This window comes from Amphibalanus amphitrite, unplaced genomic scaffold (genome assembly GCF_019059575.1).
Source record: "Amphibalanus amphitrite isolate SeventyFive unplaced genomic scaffold, NRLGWU_Aamphi_draft 000164F_arrow, whole genome shotgun sequence".
Lineage (NCBI taxonomy): Eukaryota > Metazoa > Arthropoda > Thecostraca > Balanomorpha > Balanidae > Amphibalanus > Amphibalanus amphitrite.
The window spans coordinates 775,611-802,995 of record NW_024881659.1 but is presented as its reverse complement, the minus strand read 5'-3'; the positions used below and the strand labels follow the sequence as shown (position 1 = coordinate 802,995).

The window sequence follows — 27,385 nt, the reverse complement described above, 5'->3', positions numbered from 1 at the left end:
ATGCATGTATGTAGTATTCACATCAAAAGCCTTCCACATTCACCGTTCATCCGTTCATCGTTCATCAAACCGTTCATCAAACACTTCGATCAGCTGTGACTCTTTGTATTGATATACTTGTCGATTATGGGCTCCCTGCATCTGACAGACCACCACATAATGGTCCGTTGTCAGTGGTCCGACCGGCACTCAGCACCCCACTACCGGGCCGCTCAGAAAACAGACAAGTGCGAGCAGACGGAGAGAGGGTATACAGGGTACATGACGCACAGAGAGCCTCTCCACTCTGATAAATAGTGCAGACTCGCGACAGGACAGACCAGCTCAGATCGCACTCCGGTCCACACGCACCGACCGCCGGCCCCAACATGACACGGCACAAACACAGGGACGCTCTCTGTCTCACCGCGCTTTATCATTGCAATATAATATGACGCACCGTGCCGATAGCATGCCTGAGAGAGCTGATCAGTCCACAGTGTAACTGTGAACAAAGCCACGGTCCCAGCATGGCAACTTCTGTGGAAAATCACCGAGACGGTGTCCGGGAATGGGAAGATGTCTGAAAAGGTTGTCCCATACTATCGGCGGCTAGATAAAGCCACAGGGAACATCAAACAGCAGTGGAAAACATCACAGCACTGTCCTTCTAACACTGGGATTGAATGCATACGGTCGGATCGAGGCAAAATTGAATAAAGCCGGGGAAAAGTGATTAATGTTCCAGATGTGGATCCATATGCGTGTTGGGCGTGTTTGTGTAAATGCGTGTAAATGCGGGCGTCTGTTGTCATTTGTGCGCATGTGCGTGCGTGTGTTCAAATGTGCAGTTGTGTTGAGATTTGAAGGTTTTAAAACGATTGTGAGGTGCTCATCAAACTCTGGAATAACTTCCAAAAGACATCCCGACATCAAACTGACATAGGAAGTGGTCCCCTCGTCCACATCATATCCCATCAGCTCACTCAGAAACAGTGCATAAAGACAGCAGCAGCCGCGTATCGCAGGAAGTCTGAAAAACGTAAAACGAGACCATCCATTGCACACACACCGCCACATCGGGATACCATGGCGAACGATACATATAACATCGATCAGCTTCATAAATAACAGCCGACAAGCGCGATACCACAGACAATGCAACGATTAACGATAATAAGCGACCACCGATGTGCCTAACAATGCCGGGCGGAGGGCGGGGCTGGCTGTTCGGGCTCGCAGAGGGCTCGACTCGCTGTCAGACCCCTCACCACAGGTGGGAGTGGCCGGACGCACCCCGGTCTCGGGACCGCGCGCGGAGCGGGCGCGGCACCCGAGACCTGTGGGTCCGGCGCACACCGGGACCCGGAGACCTGGGGTTCGACCCTCACTGGGACCTTAAGATCTTGGGTACGACCGGACCTAAAGACCTGACGACCCATCCTTCAGACCAGGGGGCCTATGGGCGCCGTCCTCACTGCGATTGGCTGCGGTCCGCACCCGCCAGAGACTTCAGTCCAAACTGAAACGCAGGGAGATACGTCCGACGGAGGACAACAACCACATTCTTATAGTGAATCGACGGTTGTCCGTCGACCGACCAGATCTAATGGTGGTCCACCGACGGTCCAACGTGGTCCGACGACGGTTCACAAATGGTCAACCAACAGACCAAGCCTGATGGTGGTCTAACGATGGTTCAGATGGTTCAACGCTGGTCCACCAACAGACCGGGTCCGCATTTGGTCCAACGATGGTCGTGTGATGGTTGACGGATGGTCGTCCGCTGACAGCGACCTCTGCATCCCTCACAATCGCCTGCAGTCTCCCCTCCCCACCCCCCAACGGAAGCCGCCCGTCGGACGCGCTCCGCTCTCCCGGGAGATCACCCCGTCCCGTCCACAGGCCGGACAGGTGGGTCCCGGCCGAGCCCCGCCGTCCCAGACCGACCGCTGACAGTTCCTGACCGTCCGCTGCAGACCGCCCGCGCTCAGTTGGCGTCCGGTGAGACCGCCAGCTGCAGCAGGTCCCGGCGCACGGCCTCTTGCTGCAGCTCTTGCAGCCGGCGCCGCAGCTTGGACGCCTTGGCGCGCAGCTGACCGTGCTCCGCGTGAATCTCGTGCGCCCTGGCGGACCGGGGAGGGGTCAGCAGTTAATACAGAGGACGGAGGGGTCAGCAAAGTACAGAAGACTGAGGCCGGGGTCAGAAGTTAGCATGGGGTCGACAACAGCGTCCTCGACGCGGAAAACGGTACACAAAACAGGGTATTATAACATGCCGTTCAACTGGACGAGTTATAGCCATGGCCATCACCCAAAATACTAGCGCCATCTGTGTGAGAACGATACGCGAGCACCGAAGACTCATCACTCATATTCACATAACCCATTCATTTTCATGAAAAGTCACATTCTTCTCTAAGCTGACCAGCGGGTAACACACTCGCCCATCTGCCACTCCTACCCACCTGGCTAGTGCGGCGCGCTGCGCGCTGAGGTCGACCGTCCAGCGCAGGTAGAGGCCCGGCCACAGCGTCAGACTCATGGGCGCCACGCTCGGCCAGATGACCCGCTTGTTGGGCTCGTAGAGCGGGTTCAGGTAGCGCGGCAGCACCTCCACGCTGTTCATGTGCGACCACAGACTGCACGTGCGCTCGCGCAGCTGCACCTGCTCGCGCTCACAGACGTTGTCGCCCAGGAAAGTGCCTGTCGGCGGGGCGGGGAAACGGTCACAGGTCCGTCAACAGGCGGTGCAGCATGACATGGAAAAGACATTGCCCCATCTGCGATCCACTCTTCGGGTAGGTGCTCGCACGGAGTCAACCCACGGCCGGGGTTTCAGTGGACAACAAACTGTCAAATCAATCGGCTAGAAGACCACATCAGCAAAACAGTGGCCAGCAAAATCACTGAGCGTCTGAGTGACCTAACTCTGAGGCGCGTCTGAGTTAGGGGCACTCACTGGGGGGGGGGGAGGAATCACTCACCGTACTGCGAGGCGTACGAGTGCTGGAACAGGTCGAGCAGGAAGGCGTCGTTGAACTGGAACGACGTGACGAACTGGTTGGTCACCTGCCAGACGCAGTCGAGGAAGAGCAGGAACGAGGGCGCCACGCCCTGGTAGCGGTCGCGGCTGGCGGCCGGCGCGAACACCGAGTGCCGGTGGCGCGAGGTGAACGGGTGGCCGGCCTGCAGCCACTCGCGCTCCACCAGCGCCTGGAACCTGTCGGAAGGGAAGGGGGGTCAGGTAAGGTCAAGTCAGTGCCGCTTTGCTATAATAATAGAGCCTGAACCAATAATCGAGCCCCGATCAGGTCGTCACATTGAAACTCATCGGTAGCGGAGGTTTCTTTCTACGCGCAACTAGGAAGTATCCATAGCGCCCGTATCCAATATTGCTCCTAGTGCGTTCGGCGGACTATCTCATTTTCGCACCATTCACACTGTCTCTGGTGCACTGGACATGCCCTACCCGAGTGGTCACGTTACCGTCCCGTCCCCGACCTACCCTCGGATGGTGCGACAGTCCGGGTTCAGGATCAGCTGGGCCAGAGAGCTGACTTGCAGTGTCGAGTCCATACCGTCCGCCCCGTGCACCAGCACTGAGGTGACCTCCTGGCAAACAAACACCGCCACAGAGGTCATCCGAAGTCTGATCGATACACTATACAGGACGGTCATCAGATAAACCTCATCATAACTACAAGTCCACGACTTTTCGCCGCGCGACTAGAGTCTGAAGCTCTGAACAGTGGCCCAGCCTCCCGTATCTGCCCCCTACCCAGTCTCGCTCCATTGCCACTCACCTGGTCAAGACACTGGGCCACCAAGCAGGCACAGTTGAGCGTGTCCTTGACGTGCGACATCCAGTTGGAGGAGACGAGCCTGCCCAGCCAGCGGTCCATGCCCTGGGCAGTGTCGCTCAGACCGTCCACCAGGCGCTGCAGGGAGTCCAGCTGCGCCGCCTGACGGTCGATCGGCTTGTGCACGCGCCGCCACTGCGGGTAGTGGCTCTCCGGCTCGTACCCACCGCCGCGGTTCTGCCGGGGGGGGGGGGCAGTCAGAGGGAGGGTAGTGGCTCTCCGGCTCGTACCCGCCGCCGCGGTTCTGCCGGGGGGGGGGGGGGGGGGCAGTCAGAGGGAGGGTAGTGGCTCTCCGGCTCGTACCCACCGCCGCGGTTCTGCAGGAGAGAGTCGGGGCCGCACGCCAGCCAAATATGTTTAAAAAAAGGAGAGAAGCACGTGAGAAAAAGAGATCTGAGTCAGTATAAGCCATAAGGCAGCGATCTATCTACCTTGGCTGACATGGCCAGGACGATCTGTGTCCGATATGTGTCTGGTATTATTAGGTATCTACCTTGGCTGGCATGGCCAGGACGATCTGTATCCGATATGTGCCCGGTATTAATATCTACCAGTTGGCTGACACGGCCAGGTTTTCTGTGCGCTTGTCTGGTATCATTACTAACCTTGGCTGACATGGCCAGGTTTTGCGTCCTGGTGTCGATGATGTAGCCCTTCTGTCCACTGGAGCCGAGCGCCGCGTTGATGAGTTTCTCGTCCTCTCGGCAGCGGCGCTGGTTTCCCGTCATTGGCTGGGAGCTGCGCAGTAGGATCGACTGCGGGACGGTAACGAGTGGGGTTAGACACGACGTACACGGGACAATGGGGCAAGGCTACTGGGCAGATAATAAACCCCCGATACACCTGCTTATGTGGAACATCTAACTGGATAGCCACAGACTGACACGCGAAACGAAACGACAATGTGACTGAACTATTTCAAGGAAATGGTATTGATCAAGATAGAGTCAAGAACTACACCGCCCCCTACCGTCGTTACCACGGCCACTATGCCGATATGTCATCCATCACCATTCCCTTCCCCCGATCACAGTTGGTGCGGGGAGGGCGACCGTGCGGGTTACGTACGCCCTTGTCGTGTCGGTAGCTGAGCACGGGGAAGCGTCCGCCGTGTCGGAACAGCGCCACACGGATCAGCTCCTCGTCGGTGACGGAGCTGGGCACCACCACACTGCGCGGGTAGCTCTCGCACACCTAGCGACGAAGATATTGACGGGGAAAGGCGTCAGACCGGGTGGAAGGAGAGCAGCACTAGGGTCTTCAACGGGCGGCCTCGCAATCCCTGTTAGCAGATCAGCGATCAATAACACAACATTGGCGAATAGACAGAGACCAAAGATACTGGTCACTGGCGGGGACTACTAAATAGTAGATACTGACAAAGAATTGAGTTCTGACTTCTGAGCATTAAAAACAGTATGCTATTGTCCAACGTTCGATGCCTCGCACACATGCTGGCGACTCTGGTCAACAGGAAGCGAGAGCTGGGAGGGCCGACTGAGCAGGTGGCCTCACCTTGAAGTCGCTGTTGAGGTGGCTGATGCGCCACTCGTCGCTGCTCAGAATCAGCTTGGAGAACTCGTGCTCGGTGGAAAACTCGGACCAGTCGTCCTCGCCGCCCAGATTTGAGCGGAAAAAGAACGGGTACGCCAGCCGAATGTCGTCTGTCGGGAGTGTGGAGACGTGGAGAGATTCAGTCGATGACATACAGACGGGGCAATGCTACTCTTAGCATTAAAGGAAATAGTTCACTTTCACGAAATTATTTTTTTTGCAATGGATTTATGATTTTTTATGTTCAAAATGATCAGCAAAGAAAATAAAACCTATTTATAACAAAAGATTACTTTCTATATTTTGATATAGGAAGGACTTTTCAGTTTCTGTAAGGCACAGGCAATCCAGTATGAAAAGAGCATGGGTCCCGAAAATTCTTCAGAAACTAGAGAAATTATCGCGGCCACCGGCATTTGGGTGATCTGCTGCTGCTCAATGTCCTTATTGATCAGTACGAGAATTTCTCTTGAGTTCTCGTAGATAATTTGTCTAGTTTCTGAAGATTTTTCGGTACCCATGCTCTTTTCATACTGGATGCGAATATATGCAAGGCACACATCCTCAACGCAAGACACCTTTTTCGGGACGAGAAATAGAATATCTTTGCTTAGGGTGATCGTTGGGCTGTAAAAGCTCCTGATTTATGCTCGTCTCAGCCCAGGCTACGGAACTGCTATTCCAGTTCAAAACCCATGTTAAAAAGTGAACTATTTCCTTTAATATGCTGCTGTTCAGGCGGGATGCTTGATTTCTTCCTCGCGATAACTAGAGTTTGTTCCACATTGCGTAACAACGACGGTTTCGAATCCGAATAAACCAGTATAACGCCTTTTGGGGCGACTAACGGAGCGAGCGAGAGGGTGGGCCTTGCACGTGCGAAATTGCGAGAGGGTACCTCCAACTGACTTGTGCATGGCATCCTCCTAACCGGTCTCTAGCGATGTGCCAAATTTGGGCACAATCGGCCCAGCCGTTCTCGAGATCTGGAAGCGGCACCCTGCACGTGCGCACGTGCAAAATGGGTCCCAACTGACTTGTGCACGGCACCCTACTAACCGGTCCCTAACTGTGTACCAAATTTGAGGGTAATTGGTCGAGCCGTTCTCGAGATCTGGAAACGACCCCTGCACGTGCGCACGTGCAGCAGCGCCCCAACTCTAGCACATGGATATGCAGTGCCTAGTGGGTGCCTACCTACATGCCAACTTTCAGCGCAATCGGCCAAGTAGTTACCGAGATATTGCAACAATTACAAAACGGACACCTCTTCGTTTTGCACGTGGCACGTGCATAAGGGGTCATCCACATGCATCAGGAGTAGTCCAATACTTGGTAGAAGGAATGAAGCTACCCTACAAAAATTACCACGTGTAAATCGGTCAAGTGGTTGCTGAGATATAAGCCTCGCAAAAGCGTGACCACGGCCGGCCGGCCGCTCATACTCAGAAATTTCCGTTAATCTAAGGAAAGACTACACTCGCTTCGCTCGCTCCGTCATAAAAAAGCTCAATGGAGTCAAAATGGTACGAAAATAAGATGATCGAAGGCTAACATTATGCATAACAAACAAATGAAAAACATGCACTACATAATCTTAAGCTACCAGTGTAAAAACGCGGCGATGAGATAGGGAGCAACATAAACTGATAGATAAGACCATAATTTGACTTAACATGTCGAAGGAAGGAGTCGCGTCAAAGTCGCGACTCCTTCTCAAAGTCGAAGGAGAAGTCGCGAGTTGCTTAGCTACCCCGTAGCTACTGAGCTCACCGACGTTGGACAGCGTCTCCAGCGTGTGGGCGATGTTGTTGAACTCCTCCACTCCGTAGATGTCGAGCACGAGGACGCGCAGGTCCTTGCACTTGACGGCCACGGCGCCGCCCATCATGCCGTTTGGACGCCGCTCGACACCATCGATCATCCGGTGCAGCACCTGGCGGGCCGGCCGGACGTGTCACGACGGACCGGGGACCAGCGTCATGGCAGGAGGGGGACACGTTACGATAAATCGGGGAAGAGTCACAGCACACTGGGCCGGACAAGTCAATGCACCAGGGATACCTCATGGCACATAGGAGACATTTCATGGCACACATGGGACAAGTCATGGAACACCTGCATCGTCACATATGGAGCCTGGTGATTCACGTCACACCAAGGACTTGTAGGGTCATGTTACACCAGGAACTAGGAGAGTTACATCAGCAATCAGTGCATCACAAATGACTCTGAGCATATTACACTGCTTCACAACAGGCACTGGGTACATGGGAAATGGCAGGTAACTAATGAGGCATCAATCATATTGAGACATTGCCATTCAACACAGCTCTCAAAAATGTCCAGAAGCCATCAAAATAACTGAAACATTTTAGCTGCTTAGGTGAGCCTAACTCTTAACTCTTGAGCCCACTGTCCTTTGTGGTGCACAGCACTGTTGGCTTTCTGCTAGGCTGGTGCCATGCTTCACACACTCGGGCTGGCATACCTACCACTAGTAAGTCCAATTGAACAGAGAGAGTTCAGAATCAAGACAGACCTGACTGAAAAAGTGCTAGAACTGCATTCAATCCCATCTATATATGACCATATGTCTAGAAACTTACCCAGACCTCCTGTGCCTCCTCTTGTCTGGAAGAGAAGATGAAGTGATGTCCAGTGATGCAGAGAGTCCCATCCAGAGGTGGGCACAGCGGCTGGTGTAGCACCACTCGGTCACACTTGGGTGTGCGGATGAAGTCAGCAAACTCCATCCCAGAGTAGTGGGAGCCTCGTGGACGAACTGGGATGCCGCCAGGCCACCACCTGTTGCCAGCGGTGACATAGGGACGGATGTGAGTCAGTTAGCGTAAATTACCAAACAGAATCAGAATGCAGCCCAGCTGTTACACCATCTTGATCTACAAGAATATCAGTATCATGGTATGGTAGGTACTGATATTTGGCCCAGACCTCAGTCCTCAACCCGAGAGCTGCTAGACAAAGTGCAGGTATCTGTGCTAATCACATATATGAAAAAAACAAGCAGCACCTAAGCAAATATAAATATTTGATCAAACATAAATAATCAGCACATGGGCCATGCATTACACAGATTTCAGTAGATATTCGGTTTTTATTATTTGGTAAATGATACGCAAGCCGCCATTCTACGACACCGAAGTGATAGTGTTCTTTTCACGCTCACACGGCTTGTGAATTTTTTTTTTCTATCATAGACAGCAAATTTTTTGTAAAATCAGTTAAATGCTGTCCCAAAATTACGTTTCTATCGTAAAAGATGGATACTATGGCAATGCTACATTATTTGTTTTAACATTAAAAGGCCAAAAATCGTTTTTACGAGCAGAAAAACATCGATAGCGTCGCCCAGCTGAAAAGTTAGAACACCTTTGACGCAAGCTGATTTTCATGCCATTTCTTGCGCGGCTGATACAGTTACGGAATCGCGTTCGTGACGGGTGGCGCGCAGGCGCATGGTGTAGTAATATTTTGTTTTTCAACATTTTGCGTTGATGTGGTGGTAGTATGTCTGTCCCATACTCTGGAACAAAAAAGTTCGCAAATGGAGTGATAAGTGCCATTATCAAACAACTGAAAACGGTCTCACTGAAGCCAGCAAAACGTGTTGTTTTCAGATTCGATCCTTTCACTCAGCCATCGCAGCAAGTCAGGTAAGTTCAAAGCATCAATCTTGCTGAGGTATTCCACCACTCATTCCTAGTGTATAATAATTATAAATAGTTTGCTATTTTCTTTGCATTTATCTTATTCTAGTAACAGTGAACCTGAAATTAATGTTTTAGGGTTGACGCTACAACCAAGCCATCTGTCTATCAAGATAGATCAGTCTCTTTTTCGGCAGGGGTCAACTCGCCTTGTCAGATTCTATCCACTATCACCAGTGGGTGTAGAAAAGGCTTGAGGGATAGGAGAAACCCACTTCATAGTGCAATCACTGTGCAGGTGGAGTCTGCCTCTCACTCTGGAGAGAACTTACAGCATTTTCATTTTTGCAGGATGGCAATTTTCATCAGTATTATTTCTCATGGGAGTTTCTAAGCCTCTTTTGGGGAACAAATTAAGGCCAAAAAGCAATAAGCCTATATGACCAAAGTGACAATTATCATTAAGTAGTTTCCATGCCAATGCCCTGATCTGATATGCTGGCTCGATAATGGCAGTTGTTGAAAAAAGTGGGAGTTGAGCAGCTCGCTGGGTTTGAGTTGATATGACACCTGACATGACATATGAACTGTGCTGATGTTTGCCTATGTTTTGTGGTTGTTGGGAGCAGACTCAGAGTTCAGAGATAACTAATCACTGTCCAGTACATGGGAACTGGGATTGGCTCTGTTAGTCATGTGAGCACACTAAACTTTGGATTCTAATCTCCTGTACCATGGTCTTTATATCAAATGATGATGTGAGGGCCTACACAACACAACAAGTGCATGTAAGGCCTTATAGTGTACAACTTAGAGCTGACTGTAGCTTGTCTAATTTCATTGTAGGTGTTGCATGAGTGGGCCTATAAGCATTGGCTGACCAACAAGATCCACCAGGCCAAGTTGATGGGAATGAAATGCATCAGCTAAAGATTTTATCTGAACCAAATAGCCTATACTGGTGCAGATCTCTCTAGCATTTATGTCTGAAGAAATGGACATTGATTTTACATGTGTTTGTAAGGAGCTAAAATGACACAATCACAAAGCCTTTTACCTTCAGATGAAAGACAAAAGAGATAAAGGAATCACAAAACCGACTTGGGTACAGTTTGAAAGGTTTTATCAATAATCACAATTATTTTGATGGGTAGGTGATGCAATGGCACATGTTTGCTAACACTCCTGGCCCCATTTACACAAACTGCATTGTTCTGACAAACTGTACTCCTCATAATTTCTCCTCCCTCATCCCTTCTAAGTGTCCTCCCCTCTAAGTACCCAAGCACTTTGATTGTCTGAAAGCATAAAGTGTTCTTCAGAAAATTGACTAAGTTTGCATCACATATTATGCATGTGAAATCTGGTGCATCTAGGTATGAGATGGCTGCTGTTATGAGTAACGTGCCACGTGGGCTGGTCCCTTTGTTTTCGTGTTTGTTTGGACTGGATCAGGCCCGTCATTGGTGTGTTCAGTTACCCCCGCTAACTCCGCGGCAGAGGTGTGCAGACACTTCCCCCCCCCCCCGTGTATGAGACGGGCAGAGGCGCTCTCCCGTGTCAGGGTGGACACAGACCCAGTGTGTCAGGTCGGGCACAGAGCCAGTGTGTCAGGGTGGACACTGGACACAGACCCAGTGTGTCAGGGTGGACACAGACCCAGTGTGTCAGGTCGGACACAGATCCAGTGTGTCAGGTCGGACACAGATCCAGTGTGTCAGGTCGGACACAGACCCAGTGTGTCAAGTCGGACCGGGCGGGGGTACGCCCTCCATATCCGGTCGGTCTGGTGGCGACTGGTGGACGGTGACAGGTGGCCCGCGCCGACTGCGGTGACGGGACGCAGGGCGCCACGTGCGTCCGTTCTGGGGGCGCCGGACCGCTCACCGGACGCTCGTCCTGTTCGCCAGCACACGGCCGGGCGGCCCCTGTCCGACGCGACGGTAAACACAGAGCGCCGGCTGCCGACCTGCACCGTCCGCGGCGCCGGCGACGGATAATATAAACCCCGCCGACGTTTAAGCATATGTTCAAATATTTCTCGTCGCCTGTCACAGTGAGCTGAAGCCTAACAGGGCTTATGATATCCTTGGGATTGCTCTTATTGTTGATGTGGTCTTCCAGAAATCAGCGATATTCGGAGGCCTTGTCTGCTACACGGGTGCCGCTTAGATGGTATCCCATCATCATTGATCGGGAATACAAACGTTGATTGAGGGGAAAGAAAATTGTACTGTTTGACCTTTCCAGCAGAATTTCAGATTTATCCGTACAAATATCTCGATACAGGTGCAAAACATTGCTGCAACTTAGAGATGGCTATAAAATAGACTGAAGTCGATGGCCACTTGCCCGCTCTATTCAGTGTTCGTTGAGTTTCATTGGGTACGCTGCACGGAGTTTCGAAGAGCGTCTGTTCTGCAGGGCCGAAAGGGGCTTCCAACCCTGGTTACGGGCGTGAACTCGTGTCGTGCTTGAACCTGCTAAGCATAGGTACCTACATTCTATATCTTGCCGCCTTTAATAATGCATTGTTTACCAATAACAACTGTATTGCTAGTACCTATTACGAACAGTGCGGGACATTCCGGTACACTTGGTTTCCATATAGACCTACTTGTTGTACTACGTAAAGAGGAGAGAGGTATGTTGAGCTAGGTATATTTATCTATGCGTCAGCGGAAGGTGTTGCGTGCGCTCCGGGGCCGTGCAGCCGGTTTGTTCAGCTCTCCGCAGCCCGCCGGTGTCCTGCGTGTGGCGCCCGCCCGTCCATCTGCCGGGGCGCAACTCGTCACGGCGTTAGTGTCTGTGAGCCAGGCGCAGGTCACGACCTTGGCTCGGTCGCGTCAACAGGCACCGCAGTCGTCCGCCCGCCGCTATCAAACACCCATCAACACCGCGTGCAGAAACAACAGCAACCGTAGCAGAGGCGCGCGCCAGTTGGTATGGGGGCGGCGGGAGAGGGGGTGGGGCCATGGATTAGGTATTAGGTATGGATTAGGATTAGGTAGGGAATACTTCATCCATGGTGGGGCTGTCAGACGGGCCGGCGCCCGCCAGTGACTTACTTTTCGCCCTCGCCGGCGGGTGCCGGGGTGGAGCCGGCGGCCGAGCTGGCCGGGGCGGAGCGGCGGCGCGGCAGCATGGCACCTCCACTCGGCCGTCAGTTCTGTCCACAACTGGCGCTGGGATCGGAACGGGCGCCTGTCGCCGGCCGGGGCCGCTGCGCCAGGCGCGCCGACTGTCGGACAGGGCACGCCGCGGGTCCCTGAGCGCGCCCCTGCCGCCGCGATCGGCCGGCCCTGACCTCCCCACGCCGCGTGGGCCTCCTGCTGTCCATCCCCCTGACTGCGCCCTTGCCGCTGGGGTCACACGGCCCTGACCTGCCCCGCGTTCGATGTCTCCCGGACGGCAAAGATTCTATGCCGTCCGGGCCCGAAGTGGCGTTCGATGTCGCACGGACGGCAAAGATTCTACGTGACGTCACGTAGAATCTTCGTCGTCCGCGCAGAATCTTTTGAGCGTGCTACGGTGGGCAGAGAGGCAATGATGGCGCGTATTTCAAAAGCGGCGCAGCAGCTGTTTGCAGAAGTTGTTGACATTTGTGCGCGGTCTCTATGGAAACGTAAACTTGGGCCTTTTTCGAAACTGACGCACATTGTGTAAGTGGCGCACAAAATGGCCGGTCTCGTCGTCCGCCTGTGTGCTTCATCGAACGCAAAATAGAATATTCTGCGTAGAATGTTCTTCGTCCGAGGAGACATCGAACGCGGCCCTGATCCCTCCCGCCGGGCTGGCTCCACTGCCGTTCTCTGAGTGCGCCTCTGCCGCTGGGGTTGGCCAGCCAGCCTTGACCTGTGGGGAGGGGAGGGGTCCAGGTGGGGGCCGTTCGTTGACCGCTTTTGTTCCGGCCCTCTTTGGTGAACAGCATTGCCTAATCGATGTCAGTATTTAAGACCACTTTGGGGCCTGAAGTGTCTACCCTCATTCATTTGTTTCAGACTTTCACTATGGTACCTATAAAGTATAAACAGTAAGTTGGTGATTGGGTATACCTTTAACCCGCGCCCTGCTGGGGGGGGGGTGTTTGAACACCCCCCCTCGTGGTTTTTCGCGAATATCTCAAAAACGGCGGCGCTCCGCGCCGCCGTTTTTGGTACACCTTATCATACATCAATTCTACACATGTTGTGAAAATTTCAGACCAAGGTCATTCAAGGTCAGGTCACCAGGTCACTTGAAGTGACCTCACCTCATAAAAACTTTCAATGTCTGTCATAGCTACACCGAGTGACCGATCGCTTTGAAACTTTCAGCGATTGCTAAGAGCAATAGCATGTACAAAATGTATATCTCAGAATTTTGATATCGATGATCTAAGGTCAGGTCAATTTTGCGACCTCCCCATTATAAGTCAATGGGAGAAAATTGAAATGCGCCTCTTTTGGACGAAAGACATTATACACACTCCCAAACACCGAATTACAAGTGGTTTAGACACACTGAACTTGAAAATGGTGTCCGTGACCCTTGTTTATGCCCTGAGGTCATCTTAGGTCACGAATGGTATCTAACAGTTTTTCGCAAATAACTTTTGATAGAGGCATGCTAGAGCGATGAAAACGCCTTAGATGTGTTCAGCTCGACGATACGGATCGACTGATATGCAACATGACCCTTTCCGGTCAGGTCATGACCTTGACCTGAGGTCAAATTTTCAAGTTGACCTTTCAAGGTCAAGTTATAGTTCATTCGATGCGTCTTGACGAGAGGAACACGATGCCGGTAAAAGTAAGCTCGTACAAGGCTTAGGTCAAAAGTTATTGCAGAAAAACTGTTTTCGAAAATATCGGCTATTTTTGCAGTTTTTGCCCCCTGCAGGCAAAACCGTTGACCTTAGGTCAAATCTGAGAGAATTACTCAGAAAGGGCGTTAATAGGGCTATCGAATGCGCTTTTCCGCGGCGCTGTAGCTCTATTGGTTCCCGAGTTATGCGTTGGCTTCTTGGAAATTGTCGACATTCGACCTGGAAATCGGCGAAATTTTGCCTTCAATGACCTCTGGTGACCTGACCTTTGACCTGACCAAAAAATTGACCGAAGTGATTTCGTCATTATTTTTTACGCTCTTTCGAACGCCGCCTTTCGCGTATCGCTACGTGGCCCAGGAGCCGAGTTACAAGGGGGGGTGTTCAAACACCCCCCCCCCCCAGCAGGGCGTGGAAATCCAGGACCCCCAGCAGGGCGCGGGTTAATGGGTATCACGTCTTACAAAATCCATCGGTCCCATGCCAGAAATCATTGATTTTTTGTGATTTTACTTTTCATAGGCCATGACGATATAAGCCGTTGCTTACTTTTCCCGAAGACACAAAAGAACACCAATGGAAAGCGGGAAATTTCAACTCAATATCTGGCATTTTATAAGAGGTTAGAAAACATGAAGTCCTTTTGACCTATGGGAAACTGGTTCCAAAATGCACCTTGAGTGCATTCTGGAACGTACCCTTGTCAATCAGTTCAATTATGAAAATTTTGAAACAATTATTTAAGATTATAAGTTTTTCACACTTTTGTGGGAAGATGAATGATGGTTGTGTGATATAAGAAGCTATTGGCGTAAACCTCACCAGTCACCAGTCCCTAGCACGGCCATGGGTAGTTAATCGGACTCAGTCTTGTCCATTGATAATATGTGGGCCTGCAGCTGACACTTGCGCCCGGTGCTGCTTTGTGGTAGCGACAATTACATTCTCGTATGTCGTCCGTTGGGGAGGAACCAATGGCCACAGGTGCGATGTATGCAGGTCGCACGTCCCCAGAACCGAGTGCGACTTTTTTGTCCGTCTCCATGGGCCGGGGAACTATTTTTGTGCGCGTTGCCGGGTGGTGTTTTTTCGTTGGTTTGCTTGTGTCTGGCCCGGAGCCAGGTGGGTCACCAGGTGATATTGTTCACTGGCCGGTCAAACGGTCAAATATACTGCTGTAGCGCCGGTCACAGTACCTTAGGTGATTGTCTGCTAACACGGCATTGATGTGTTTACTGACCGCGATCTGGAAAATCGCACGAAATGTGTGCCTTTGGCATGGAAGTGTTTGCACATCGTTCGCTTTGTCTTGCAATACCGTGTAGTTTGTAATCATGAAAGGCTGGAAAAGAAGGTGAATTTGAGAGGAAAGAGAGACGCTCAGGATGAAATATAACCTGAGTATAAGGATTAAGGATGTATCCACCATCTTCGGGTCAAGTTTGTAAAAAACACATGTGCAAAATACGCACGCACTCGGCATTAGCAGACTGCGCCATAAAACATGTAAATATTATGGATTAGTATACGAAGAAAGAAAAAGTTAGAACCTGTCATCACACGAGTCTGCGGCTTTGCTCATCAGCTGGTGCCGTGACTCTGAGTCGGTGATGCGCCGCGGGGGCTTGTTCCAAGTCAGGCCGCCCCGTCTCGGTGCGGGAGGGGCCGTCACTCGGCCGTCAGAAGCCAGCCAGGGAGTTTGAGTACCGCGGCGGTGATCCTGTCTGGCTGCTCGTGTTCTTGTTTGCCGGGCGGCGCCTCTGTGGAAAAGTGGCAGGTGTCTTTCACGTGCGTCAGTATTTCACAGTGAAAGCGCATCTGCACGACAGTGACACGCGCTATACTTTCAGTCACGACCCGTTTCCGTCGACAGTATAGCTCCGGGCCGAACATTTCGTCAAGGAGAGGCATGCCTTTGCTCCTCCTAGAATATGCACATCATTTGGAGATGAACTTTGGTCCTGGGGTCTTTTTTAAACCACTTTCTAATGAAGCTAGAAGTTTGCATTTTATATTACCAATCACGCGAAATTTCTTGATAGGAAGAGGATAAGAAAAGTTGTAACTGGGAACTTGCAATGAGATATAACTGAGATTCTTATGTAGGCTCCTGTGAAATGTAGATTATCGGTATATTTTCTCACCGTGTACCGTTTTCTCGTCAATAGGGCCTCCATCTTCTGGCAACCGTATACGTCAGCTATACGTCAGTTCCGTGTTTAGTACACGCGCTGCATTTAATTGTGCCAGCAACGACGGTATGAATACTTAAGTCAGCACGGTGTAAGACGTTGCGGCAGGTCACTCCGTTTCTTGTGTGGTCGCAACGTCACGTACCGTACTGTGACGGCCGAGGTGTGCTGTGGGGTTCATTTGATCTCCTCAGAATTCTATTGGCCCTGTCGAGCTCCATTCGATCGCATGATGCCGAATTCCGTGACCAGCTGAGGCAATGCTCCGGTAGTGTGATCCTAGTCGGGTACTATTCTCACGTGGCGTGCCATACCAGCGACCCTGGCGTTACCTCCCGGACCGTGCCGGGGAGCTCTCTGCTGACGTCTTCGCTCGAACCGTCCGGGGGAGCTGTGGTCCGTCCTTCACTGGGTCCAGACGGGGTTGGACGGTCCGGCGCGCGGATCGGTTGGATGGCGGCCACGGCCGCAGATGAGGTGCCACAGCCCCGCTGCCGGTCACGCGGCCGTCGGGTGGAGCCATCAGTTCGACCAGTTCGTTTGTGTACATTCGGCCGTTGGCAAGTGGGGGGTGTCCGACCACTGGTCTTCTGGCGGCGGCTCGGAACGGGCGGCCTTGTGCGCACGTCTTGGCAGCGTCACAGGCCGTGGCGCCGGCCGGCGCTCGCCTCACGTTACGCCGCCGTCGGCGCGGTCGCCGGCCGGGCGCTATCGGCGTGCGCGCTGCGCTCAGTCGCCGCCGGGCCGCCGTCGCCGCCGCCCGTGTCCGCGCTGTGCCCGCGCTGTGTCCGCGCCGTGCGCCGCCGCGATGGAGGTGGGGGTGGTGCGCCGGCACGGCTCGGCGCGCATGTGGACCATGCTGGTGCTGAGCCTGCTGCTGCTGGTGCCGCTCGGCGTGCTGAGCAACACCACGCACTCGCTGCTGCTGACCCTGGAGGTGTACCACATGCTGTACAACGCGCTGACGCTGGGCGGCTGGCTGCTGTCCGTGCGCCTGGACGCGGCCGCCGGCTCGCCGACGCGCACGTTCGGCTGGGCGCGCCTGGAGGTGTTGACCACGGTGGTGACGCTGCTGTTCATGGCGGCGCTGTGCTTCTCCATCTCGGTGGAGGCCATCCAGTCGCTGGCGAACGCGGCGCACTCGGACGACATGCACCACCCGGTGTATGTGATGGCCTGCGCGGCCGCCATCCTGCTGGCCAACCTCGTCTGCTACATACTCATCGGCGGCTACACGTGCCTCCAGAGCACCCTGCTGGCGCCCAGCGAGGCGGCCAAGCGGCTCTCCCCGGCCGCCTCCGAGGCGCAGCTCAGACCCGACTCGCGGCTCGTGAAGCGCACGCCGGCGGCGCCGCTGGCGCACCACTTTGCCCGCGACCTGTCCGGCGCGGTGCTGCTGGTCATCTCGGCGACCACGGCGTACATGAGCCGCGCGCCGGCCGTGCGCTACCTGGACCCGGCGCTGGCGCTGCTGTCCGTGGCCGTGCTGGTCTCCACCAGCCGCAGTCTGTTCAGCGAGTGCTGCCTGATCCTGCTGCAGACCATGCCGGCCACGTTCGACGTGGCGGCGTTCCGCACGCGGCTGCTGGCAGCGTTCCCGGCCGTGCAGGACGTGCACGAGCTGCATGTGTGGCAGCTGACGCCCGACTGCGTGGTGGCCACCGCGCACGTGGTGCTCGCCGGGCCGCAGCAGTTCAACGACGTGGCCGAGCGGGTGACGGCCTTCTTCGCGGCGCACGCCGTCGGCCGCGTCACGCTGCAGCCCGAGTTCAGCGGCACCGCCGGCGGCTGCACCAAGTCGCGCTGCTTGCTGCCCTGCTCGGTGGACAGCTGCGCCAACGCGCGCTGCTGCGACCAGGCCGTGCTGCGCCGCGTGCCCACCATACGCGTCACGCCACCCTCGCAGGTCAGCCTGGTCGGCAGGGGCGGCAGCATGAGCAAGACCGGCAGCACTACCAGCCTGGCGAAGGAACGGAACCACAGCGCCAGCACCAACGGGGACTGCATGAAGTACAGCGTCGAGAGGGATCAGACGCTGCCTGGGAACGGCACCATACACAGCGCGGAGAAGGATCATGCCCTGCCCGCGAACGGCATCATCCACAGCGCGGAGAAGGACCAGACCCTGCCAGGGGGCGGCAGCGGGACCGGCGACGGCGCTGGAGTCGCTGCTGAGTCCAGCAACAGCAGCAGCACGGCACCTTCCCCGGAGCCGCCCGTGCCGGCCCCCCGGGGTGTTGCCTCCGAGGAGACGAAGCATATCGGGAATGCGCCTCAGGTGACGGCGATCACTAATGGCTGTGGGACGGATCCGGCTCCCTCGGAGAACGGTCTGGGCCAGTCCAGTCCCTCGGAGGGGACCGTGAAGACGCGGACTCCTTCAGATGACGTCAGAGAGTCAGTCGAGTCTTCGGACTGCGCGGACAAGAGGCCGTCGCCGGCCGAGAGGAGCTCAAAAGCGTTACTGAAGACTGACAGTCCGGCAGAGTCGTACGGCAGTGTGAGCAGTGTGGGGGACTGGCGCGACGCAGAAGGATGATGTCAACTGGTGTGAGGGTGGCGAGAACAATTCATGACTTTAACAGGCTGTGGCAAAGTGTTCCTCGCCTAAGTGTTGTGTTTGCGTGACAAGGGTGGATGAACAGAGCGATTTCGATGCATGTGGAACGCATGCTAGTTCAATGGTTGTCAAGCCCATTATCGACATGTTCTCTGTAATATTTTTTTTTTGGCGACAAAAGTTATTTGTTTCTTCCTTATACCACTGATTTCCCTTTAAACGCGCCGTGTTATCATACCACCGATAGTCTCAAGTGGAACGTCTGACTCTACTCGTCCCGGATAATTTCGACCTCGGTGAGTTCCTCCGGCGCAGATATGGCGGCGCTCCGATCTGTATCTGCTCTGTATCTGTATCGCCCGATAGCCGGGGTCCACGCGGAGGCCACTGTTTGTTTGGCGATACGCTTCTGGCCTGGAGTGGTCGTCGGCCCGTCTGTACGTATCGTCTCGGCCTTGGTGCCCCGGCCGTCAGCTGGGGGTGACGACAGACGTGACGGGCCGCGGAGTCACCCGATGACCCGCGAGTAACGCCAAACGGACTCACAGAACAGCGAGGGCGCCTGCCGGGGGCGCCCATGCCGCCACAGAGCCGGGTCGGTGACTGGGGTCGGTGCTGTTGGTTTTGGCTTCTCTCACGCTGAGCTGCTACACCGGCCGGCTCGGTGTGGCACCCATCATGCGCCCGCGCGCTGTGGGGGCGCCGCTCTGGCAGACAGTTCCCCTGGCTGGTGCCGCACTCTGCGTTAGCACCAGCGGCTGGTGCGCCTGGCAACTGGCCATCAGTGGCGGCGGCAGTGTCTGACGTGGCTAGGCAGCTCAGTGTTTACGCAGACATAAAACCAACCACCGTAGTCCATCATTTCATTAGCGGATATGCTGTTTTACTTTCACATACAGCTAACTAGTCATGATGTTGAGGATACTTTTCCATATGAAATATTTCACACTTGATGCCCTTTCATGTCGTGGCCTTCATTTCTTGCATTTCTTTGTCGCGAAGTAGGTATGAGAGACGATAACACTTACTAGTGTGTAAATATGCCATGTGAACAGGAATTCAGCAACGGCTAACTTTCCATGGGCTGTTATTGGTGAGCATTGGCCTGGCTCACCGGCTGTCGTGCCTCAATCAATTGTAACACGGGCCGAACGGTGAATGGCCCGCCGCGCGGTCGATCACCATTCACCGGCCCGGTGCATTTGGGTCATGTTTTGTACGCGCAAATATTTTTAGTGGACGTCGATGCGCCTGACGAAGCCGCATTGGTGTGGCATGGTAACCTCCTAATGAGTACGCTGCACAAGGTGCAGCTGCGCTCCTGTTGGAATGTGGTGTTTGCTGAACATGACAGATAATTTTAATACATTTCTTTTGACGCGAATTCTCATGCATTTCGATATAAGACTGCTGCTCTGAGTTATGCTTATGATGAAGCGAGGTGATCGATCCTGCCATAGTGAAGTTAAGCTTAGTTTATTTATGAAGTCATCTTTAGCATGCACGGGTTGCCGTTTGCATAGCGTGTAATTTGTACCCAAAGGCAATGCAGATGAAGCAATGATGAGAAAGGTAGCGTTTACGCAATCTTATGGTTTGGTTCTGCCACCGAAGCCTGCTAGAAACCTGTCGGTTATGTATCTTTAATCAAGTTGGTAATGAATAGACGTATTAAGATGGTTATGTGTCTCGTAAACTGGTCGCATAATGCAAATCTTACAGATGTTTCGCGCCTCAGATGTTCTTTGTGAAAAGTCTCGCCAGTTGTAACCTTTCATTTATGTAAGACCGGCCACGAGGCTGTTGTCTCGGGAGCCTGTCCGAGTGTCCGAGGGACAAGCCGACTGCTTGCTATGCCGGGCTAAGCCGGGATAATACTTTTTCCACAACAGGCTGCATTTTTGCGGCTTGTGTGTCAAGGCGCAGCCGGTCACCGCCTAGTGTTATCGGCGTGCAGTTTTCTCCGTATGATTGGCCGCTCGGTAGTGGTAGTCGGTAGCCCTCGGCTCGCCGGGCCCTGCTGCTTTGCGCCGCTGGCATTGCTGCTCCGGGCCGGACTGCTCAGTTCCTCCGCCATTGTTCTGCTGAGCAGCGCGTGACCGATCTGCGCTCGGGGCGCGCTGCCGGCAGGGGATGGGGCGCCGGACCGTCCGTACCGGCCCGAACCCGACCCACTCACGGCCGTAATCCGCCGGACCGCGTGTCAAGGACGCGACTCGTGTCCACGGGGCGGGTCGGGCACGCCGTGGTCAGGGCATCGATCACCGCTGCTCATTACCAGACGCCAATAATGGCGTCGTCCGGTCAGACTGCCCAAACCCGCTAGTGGGCTGCTGTTTTGTTTTTCTTTTTATCTGGTTTTGTTGGGCTAGGCCCGTCCGGACAAAGACCAGTTCAGGGTCATGGATTGCAGAAATTAGGACGAGGCATTGGACTGAGACAGCCTCCAGTTGGTGCGCTCGCCGCTGTTCATCCCATCTTGAGCGATAGATCACCGAGACGGATAATTGATTTACCTGAGAGTGGCTCCTATGGTCAGTGGTGGCCGTCCAGTGCTGAATAGAAAAGATCATAAGGTCGGATTCATATGCCCTGAGGACGGATAGAACGGATGGTATGCAGTTTGTAAGTGACCATTCATGGCCTGTGCGCTGTGCCAAGTTGTGTGCATTGCTAGCATAGATGGGTCGACGGCTGCGCACTGTGCAGTATGTATGACGGGGTGGGGGGAGGAGGGGCCAATTGATGCCGGCACGCCGCTGCACCGGGCGGAGCTCGCGTGGGGGATGGGTCGGCGGATGCCCCGGTCGGCCCGGGCCGGATACCGACACCGTCTGACCCCCTCTCCCTCTCGCGCCGGATGCAGCTCGTTGCCCATCTATTAACCGTGGCGGTGCCGAGCCGCAGCCTCGACCCCGGTCGTGCTTAGGCAGTTAGCACGATGCCACGTTAGGAACGAATTAATTTCGTTTTATAAATATTGTTAGTGTGTGCTCGTTCGCCATAAGTCACTCCGCCTGACGGCGGCCGGGGAACGCTGGGACCTGGACGGCAGGGTCGGAGCAGGCCGGTGTCGTCCGGGGTCCATCTGGGCTCTGGGCCGGCTGTCGTCTGTACGGGCGGCCCGTGGAGAGCGGCCGGATGTGGTGAGAGCGGGGCGCGCGCTGAGAGCCCGCTCTCGGGGCGGCAGACCGTCTCTTCGTGAGCCCGTCGGCTGCCGGCGAGTCACGCTCAACTGTCACGTGCCGGTCAGCTCCGGTCAGCTGCGGTCACTGGTCCGGTCAGCCGCGGTCAGCTGGTCCGGTCAGCTGCGGTCAGCTGGTCCGGTCAGCTGGGGTCACTGGTCCGGTCAGCTGGGGTCAGCTGGTCCGGCCAGCTGCGGTCAGCGGGAGACGACGGTCCGAGGTCCGGTCAGCATTGGTGATTGGTCCGGTCAGCTTTGGTTCACTGTCATCTGCATTTTGCGGTCACTTTTTCGGTCTGCTGTGGTTATTGGTCCGGCTAGTTATTGTCACTGGTCCGGTAGTCTCTGTAGGCAGCTGCATTCACTGATCCGGTAAGTTGTGGTCACTGGTCCCTGGTCCGGTAGTCTGTAGTCAGCTGCGGAGTGCGGTCACTGGTCCGTTCATTGGTCCGGTCGTTCGTACCGAGACCTCTCTTAGGTCACGGACTAGTCACTCTGGATCACGCCGGCGTGATCATTCTGGATTTCACCGATAGCCAGCGGGACACGGAGAGGCTAGAGAACTTTGAACCAGACTTACCGACTACCGAAGGTATCTACTTGTGCTCACGTCCAGCACAAAGTGACCCTGGCAGTCGGCGCACCCCTACGTCCCAATCAACAAACTGATTCTTGTTTATAGTATAAACACCGGGAAATACGAATCGCGAATCGGCGAATGTATATTTGGCTTCGTTAATAACGCTGAACGAATGAGTGCAAATGCGTACAGAGCATTTTACCAATAAACAGCATGGCGTAATGTGTTTTCAGCCGTAGTGCTTCCTCTGGTTGACGCTCTCGTCCTCTTATTTACGCCTTTCGTCGATTCCTGGCGTAATTCGGCCGTGCCACGCCGACAATACAGCAGCGGGCAGGACTGCCTGATCGACCTTTGCACCCGACTGTCTGCTAACTAGTCTGTATCCAGCTGGGAATATATACAATTCGCAGAAGCCACAGTGGTGTATTGCCCTCTGGCCCAGTATCGCGGATGTTCTATCTGAAGGACAGTCGGCGGCGGAGTCGGCTCGGGTCCTATTCACCGCTATCTCATGGGGTACCTACACGCTTATATCGAATATCGATCGACGGGTCGATACCGCCGCCGAAATGAACACTTGTGGGCTGGGTCATATTGTTATCCGTTTTTATAACCTGGCTCTCAAAGCAAATTGTCTGTTCGGCTCGAATCAGGCTAGCAGTAGCAGCATCTCAAAACAGGCTTGTTTCGGCTCGGCAGTCAGGTGCTTTGCCATTTTATCGATTCCAAATCCTTCGATGAATTAAAATATTAACAAAATGGTTTGTGTTGCCGACTTTCTTGTACAGCCCACCGCTAAAGTAATGTAGGGTTTTACCAATCTCAACGGTTGGCTTTGACTGGCGATTGTTTAATGCGGAGTGATCGAAAAGAAGATGTCAATAGCTAAGGTTGCAGCTGCAAGGGTGACGATACATATAAGCTACATTCAAAGTTTCATTGTAGTCTGGCTAATCGTTCCTAAGCTTCAGAAGCAGAACATACCTATGACTGAAACCCCACATTACTTCTGCTGTGGACTGTACCTCTGGCGACCATCTGGCGTCAACCTCGACATTCATAGAGGAGAAACTTGGCTGGTGACTTTGAAGAACGTATTTACCAAATTTGGGACGATAGGTGAATAAGCTATGACGGTGAAACTAAGGACAAAGGATCATGAAAAGTGCACTTTGCGCTGTTAGATCACAGTAGATCATTGCTCTGTTCCGTACGCCGTGTCGGAGTCGCCGTTCAAGTTCCGGGGCGCCGCGCCGGAGTCGCGCACTGCGCCGAACTGTTGTCAGTGGCGGTAAGAAGGATACCTATTGCTCGCGAGTCTCAGACGAGCCGCCACGGGCACAGTAGGTAAACAATCGAATCGGATATCTAAAAACAAGGTATAATACAGGGTGTCTCAAAAGTTCGCTTACACATTTCCCATGTCAATAAAGCATATAAGAACCGGCCAAAAATCTAAGGTTTTGGTGTCCGTGTCTACACTAGACAAATATGCATGCTTTGACAACTGATTCGGAAGGTTGGAAACCAAACCCTTTGCTGTATCTCCAAAAATATTTGCCCATACCGATTTTCGTCACTCCGTCAGCTGCCGGAGGCTGATAAAAGGTTACCAGCTTTCAAGCTCTTGTAGGGGAATCCCTCGCAGTTTCTACGTCGGATTTAGGTTTGACGAGCTCCCCGGCAACATCCGCTTCTCCCTGAAAGCCGATAGCTTGCATCGACACCATCCGTGAGTATTTTGTAGGTCTTCTCTGGCGCTAACTCCTTCATGAATGACTGGCGCCGACCTCCCAAGCACCATTTTCCTTTTCAAAACAACCCCATTCCTGAACAAATGGGAAGTGCCAGGGGCAAATTTTTCGCAGCATATCGTAGCAGAATGTGTCGGCCATCTGTTTCTTAGACACATTTTGCAAAATTTGCAAATCCTGAACGCTCGTCATTCCCAATGCCAAGACCTTCGCTGGGTTCCGGAGTGTTTTCCTCAGGAGAGGTTCTGCTTTGTAAACGGCCAAAACCTGTCCATCGTGCGGTTTTGTCCGGATTTTGTGTGTAAAAGAAAGCTATTTGCTCCAGATCTGCCTCTTGAAACTTCGTTAGATAAAACTTTACATTAATTGACACTTTTGGAGGGTCACTTGTCCTCGGCATTGACGATTTTCGCATTATTTTCCCTCAAAATTTAGCGTTATAGATATTATAAACAATTTTAAATGATATTTTGTCTTTATTTTATGATGACCTGCAATTTTTGAAACTGGGTAACCTCTGTCTGTGAGCTTCTAGTCAGTTTTCAATAGTTAGGACTGCATTTTCAGCTGCTTTCCGGAGCACGAGTCTGCTGCGGTACAAGGGTCGTTCAAAGCGCTGTTAGTCTTGCATGGTTTTGTCCTTCAAAAATTTTAGCCACCGTTTTTATTAGATGACCATCATGTTGTACTCATCCTCGCCGACACTTTGCCATGTGTCATTTCCGACCTAACCATTCCCATTACTCGTGAAGCAGAGAGTTTCTCAGCCGACCCGAGTATGCGACATCCATTTTCATGCCTGATCCATGGTCAGAGGTGAACCCTTTTTGTGAGCTCATGAAGGGTCGAATGCGCTTGAAAACAATGAAGCTGCTTGAGGAAGGTTGGTACCAATGCCTATGCAAAATTTCGACTGTTAATTTCATGTTGATTCAGAATTATTGACAAAAAAGCATGGCTGGTACCTGTAAGCGAACTTTTGAGACACCCTGTACAGAAAACACAACTAAGAAGTTGAATTTGCCCATATACATATATGACACTACTAGGTTACCATGACACTATGCACGGTCACGGGTCAGCACGCACGTCCGTGAGGCCTGCTTATAGCGTGAATGAGAAATGAGAAAACAGATGGAGAATGGAGCAAGGACCAGAAGAGCACACAAGTAATACATGTCATCAGTGGCAGGCCATTATCAGCGCGTGGTGATCGAGCGAGCGGCGGGATGACCTGTCGGGCTGCCCCCCCCCCCCCTCCCCTCCCCGCAGGGTCGTCGGTGGTACCGGTTCCCCGCTACTCCATCCGCGGCCACTGGGAGTGCGATCCGGCCCTTGAACACACAACCACCTCGATGCCACAATGACCATGACAGAGCAGTTCGGCACTCCCAAACCGGACGTAGTCGCCATTAACGGCGGCATACTCGCTCACGGGACGAGTGAGCGACATCACGCACTTCCACAGTCCACCCGTGATGCGAGCATTTATTGGCGTGTGCACGTAACGCTGAAGGTACCGCATGAATATGACATCCGTGAATGGTGAGAGGTGCTCAACAGCCGCCACCGTGGTATCTACCTGTTGTCTTTCCTTGGTCTGATCGCCATCAGCCTCCGTGCGGAGCAGGCTGGATGGGCGTCGTTGCTTGCTTTACTGTCATTGCTTGCTTTGATCTGGTAAGATGTATGACCCTCCCCAGTCCCCAGGCAGGGATTGACCTGGAGGCTGACCGCTGTCGCTCTTGTTCTTCCCGCAGGAATTTGATGTGGTATATGTCCGCGGGGTCGATCCGTGAGACCAATCCCAAGTGCACCTTCAAGACGGAGATCGCCAACGACCGCGGCGAACCGACCATCCTCGTGCAGCTCGGTCAGTTCTCCATCAACCCCATCAGTTCCCCAAGCCCAGGGGCTCTTGGAGGGTTCATGGCTGGTCCGGGACGTAATATTAATCTGACAATATAATATTATATCAACTAAGACGTGTACCTGACGGCCAATAGAATATCTAGGAATAGAAATATGTAGACGGCTGGTATACTCGTATATGCCTAGCACTAAGGGGTTTTGTTTTGATTGGCGCACTCCTATGAACATTGAACACAGGATGACACATCTAACCGAGAGTTGAGAACCGGGCCCCGTCGGGTCCGTCGATCTCGCCATGACTCGTTTGCTGATAAGAGCTGATGGGCGCCATCCGCCGGCAGCGACGCCCGATCCCGCCTCCTCCTCTGACGCCGCCCCCTTCCCCCCTCCCCGCAGACTCCGACAAGTCCGTGCTCTTCAAGGCGGGAAACCTGACCGAGCTGGAGGTCCTCCAGCTGTGGAATCAGCACATCACTCCCCTGGCGGCCCCCACCGACGGACCCGGCAAGAGCGCAGCAGCCGGCGCGGGCAAGACCAAGGCCGGTAAGGCCCGACTGCGCTGAGTTACCTCTACCGCTCCCGCCGCTGCCGCCATGTCCATGTCGCAGAAGAAGTACCAGTCGACGCGGACCATCACGAGCGCCATCTACGGCAGCGTTCCGGCCTTCACGGACGTGTTCGATGAGGAGACGTTCTACATCGCGTTCGGCACGCTCGTGCTCGTCACCGTGCTCACGGCCTTCGTGCTCAGCCGATACGTGACGCTGCGAGCCGTCGAGTGACGTTCCGTGCTGCCGTCAGTGAGACACCGTGCTGATCTGTGACGCCACGAGCTGACGTGCAGTGGGGACTGTCGGGAGAGGGCGCGGTCTCACTCTCGGCGGTGTACCGGTCGCTGTGACGCTCTGATGCGGCTGTCCCGGCGGTGACGCGGCTGGGTCAGACTCCGGTCAGCTATGGCAGCCCGGCGTTCCCCGCCCCGGCCCCGGCCGAGTGCCCGGCGCCCCTCGCAGTGGTCCATCTCCTGTGGTCTGCGGTCCCTCCTGGCGGGCCGTTCGGCCACCTAGTCAGCCGGGACCCGCTCAGTATCTCGTGTAGTCTCGCTCCAATTCGGTCTGGTGTGTGATTGGGTAGATGTGTGCGTGTGTGCATTCTCATTTACATAATATACCTAGATGTGCTCGGTCAGTCGGGTTATTTATCAGCATGTTCTTCACAATTGTTAACCCATTGTCGCAAGAAAACCACTGGCGATTACTAGTGAATAAGGCACTCTTCATTCAGTTTGCAGGCTTTTATTCCGAACCTAGACTAAAATGGCACTACGACAGGGGTACGCGACTAAAACTAACAATTTTACCCAACT

The 27,385-nt window shown here is 53.8% G+C and overlaps 3 protein-coding genes across 5 annotated transcripts; 2 read left to right on the top strand and 1 right to left on the bottom strand.

Moving 5' to 3' along the window:
• Window positions 1-89: 89 nt before the first annotated feature.
• On the bottom strand, window positions 90-12,370 carry LOC122383471 (myotubularin-related protein 9-like). 3 transcript variants are annotated; one of them, XM_043369950.1, is made up of 11 exons: window positions 12,136-12,370; window positions 8,006-8,204; window positions 7,170-7,332; window positions 5,358-5,506; window positions 4,911-5,036; window positions 4,448-4,597; window positions 3,786-4,019; window positions 3,488-3,594; window positions 2,967-3,202; window positions 2,448-2,685; window positions 90-2,105 (listed from the first exon to the last, which is right to left on the bottom strand). In XM_043369950.1, exons 1-11 carry the CDS (start codon window positions 12,210-12,212, stop codon window positions 1,970-1,972), a joined length of 1,815 nt encoding a protein of 604 aa, XP_043225885.1. In that variant the 5' UTR covers window positions 12,213-12,370; the 3' UTR covers window positions 90-1,969. The 3 variants fall into 3 exon arrangements, with proteins under 3 accessions (XP_043225885.1, XP_043225886.1, XP_043225887.1); XM_043369951.1 differs by lacking the exon at window positions 12,136-12,370 and adding an exon at window positions 8,490-8,569; XM_043369952.1 differs by lacking the exon at window positions 12,136-12,370 and adding an exon at window positions 8,536-8,563.
• On the top strand, window positions 8,735-27,207 carry LOC122383475. Its single transcript, XM_043369968.1, has 3 exons — window positions 8,735-9,073; window positions 25,908-26,020; window positions 26,416-27,207. The coding sequence occupies exons 1-3, from the start codon at window positions 8,928-8,930 to the stop codon at window positions 26,580-26,582; spliced, it is 426 nt and encodes a 141-aa protein (XP_043225903.1). The 5' UTR covers window positions 8,735-8,927; the 3' UTR covers window positions 26,583-27,207.
• LOC122383472 (zinc transporter 1-like) lies at window positions 16,804-20,010 on the top strand. Its single transcript, XM_043369953.1, has one exon. It carries the CDS (start codon window positions 16,875-16,877, stop codon window positions 18,603-18,605), a length of 1,731 nt encoding a protein of 576 aa, XP_043225888.1. The 5' UTR covers window positions 16,804-16,874; the 3' UTR covers window positions 18,606-20,010.
• Window positions 27,208-27,385: the final 178 nt, after the last annotated feature.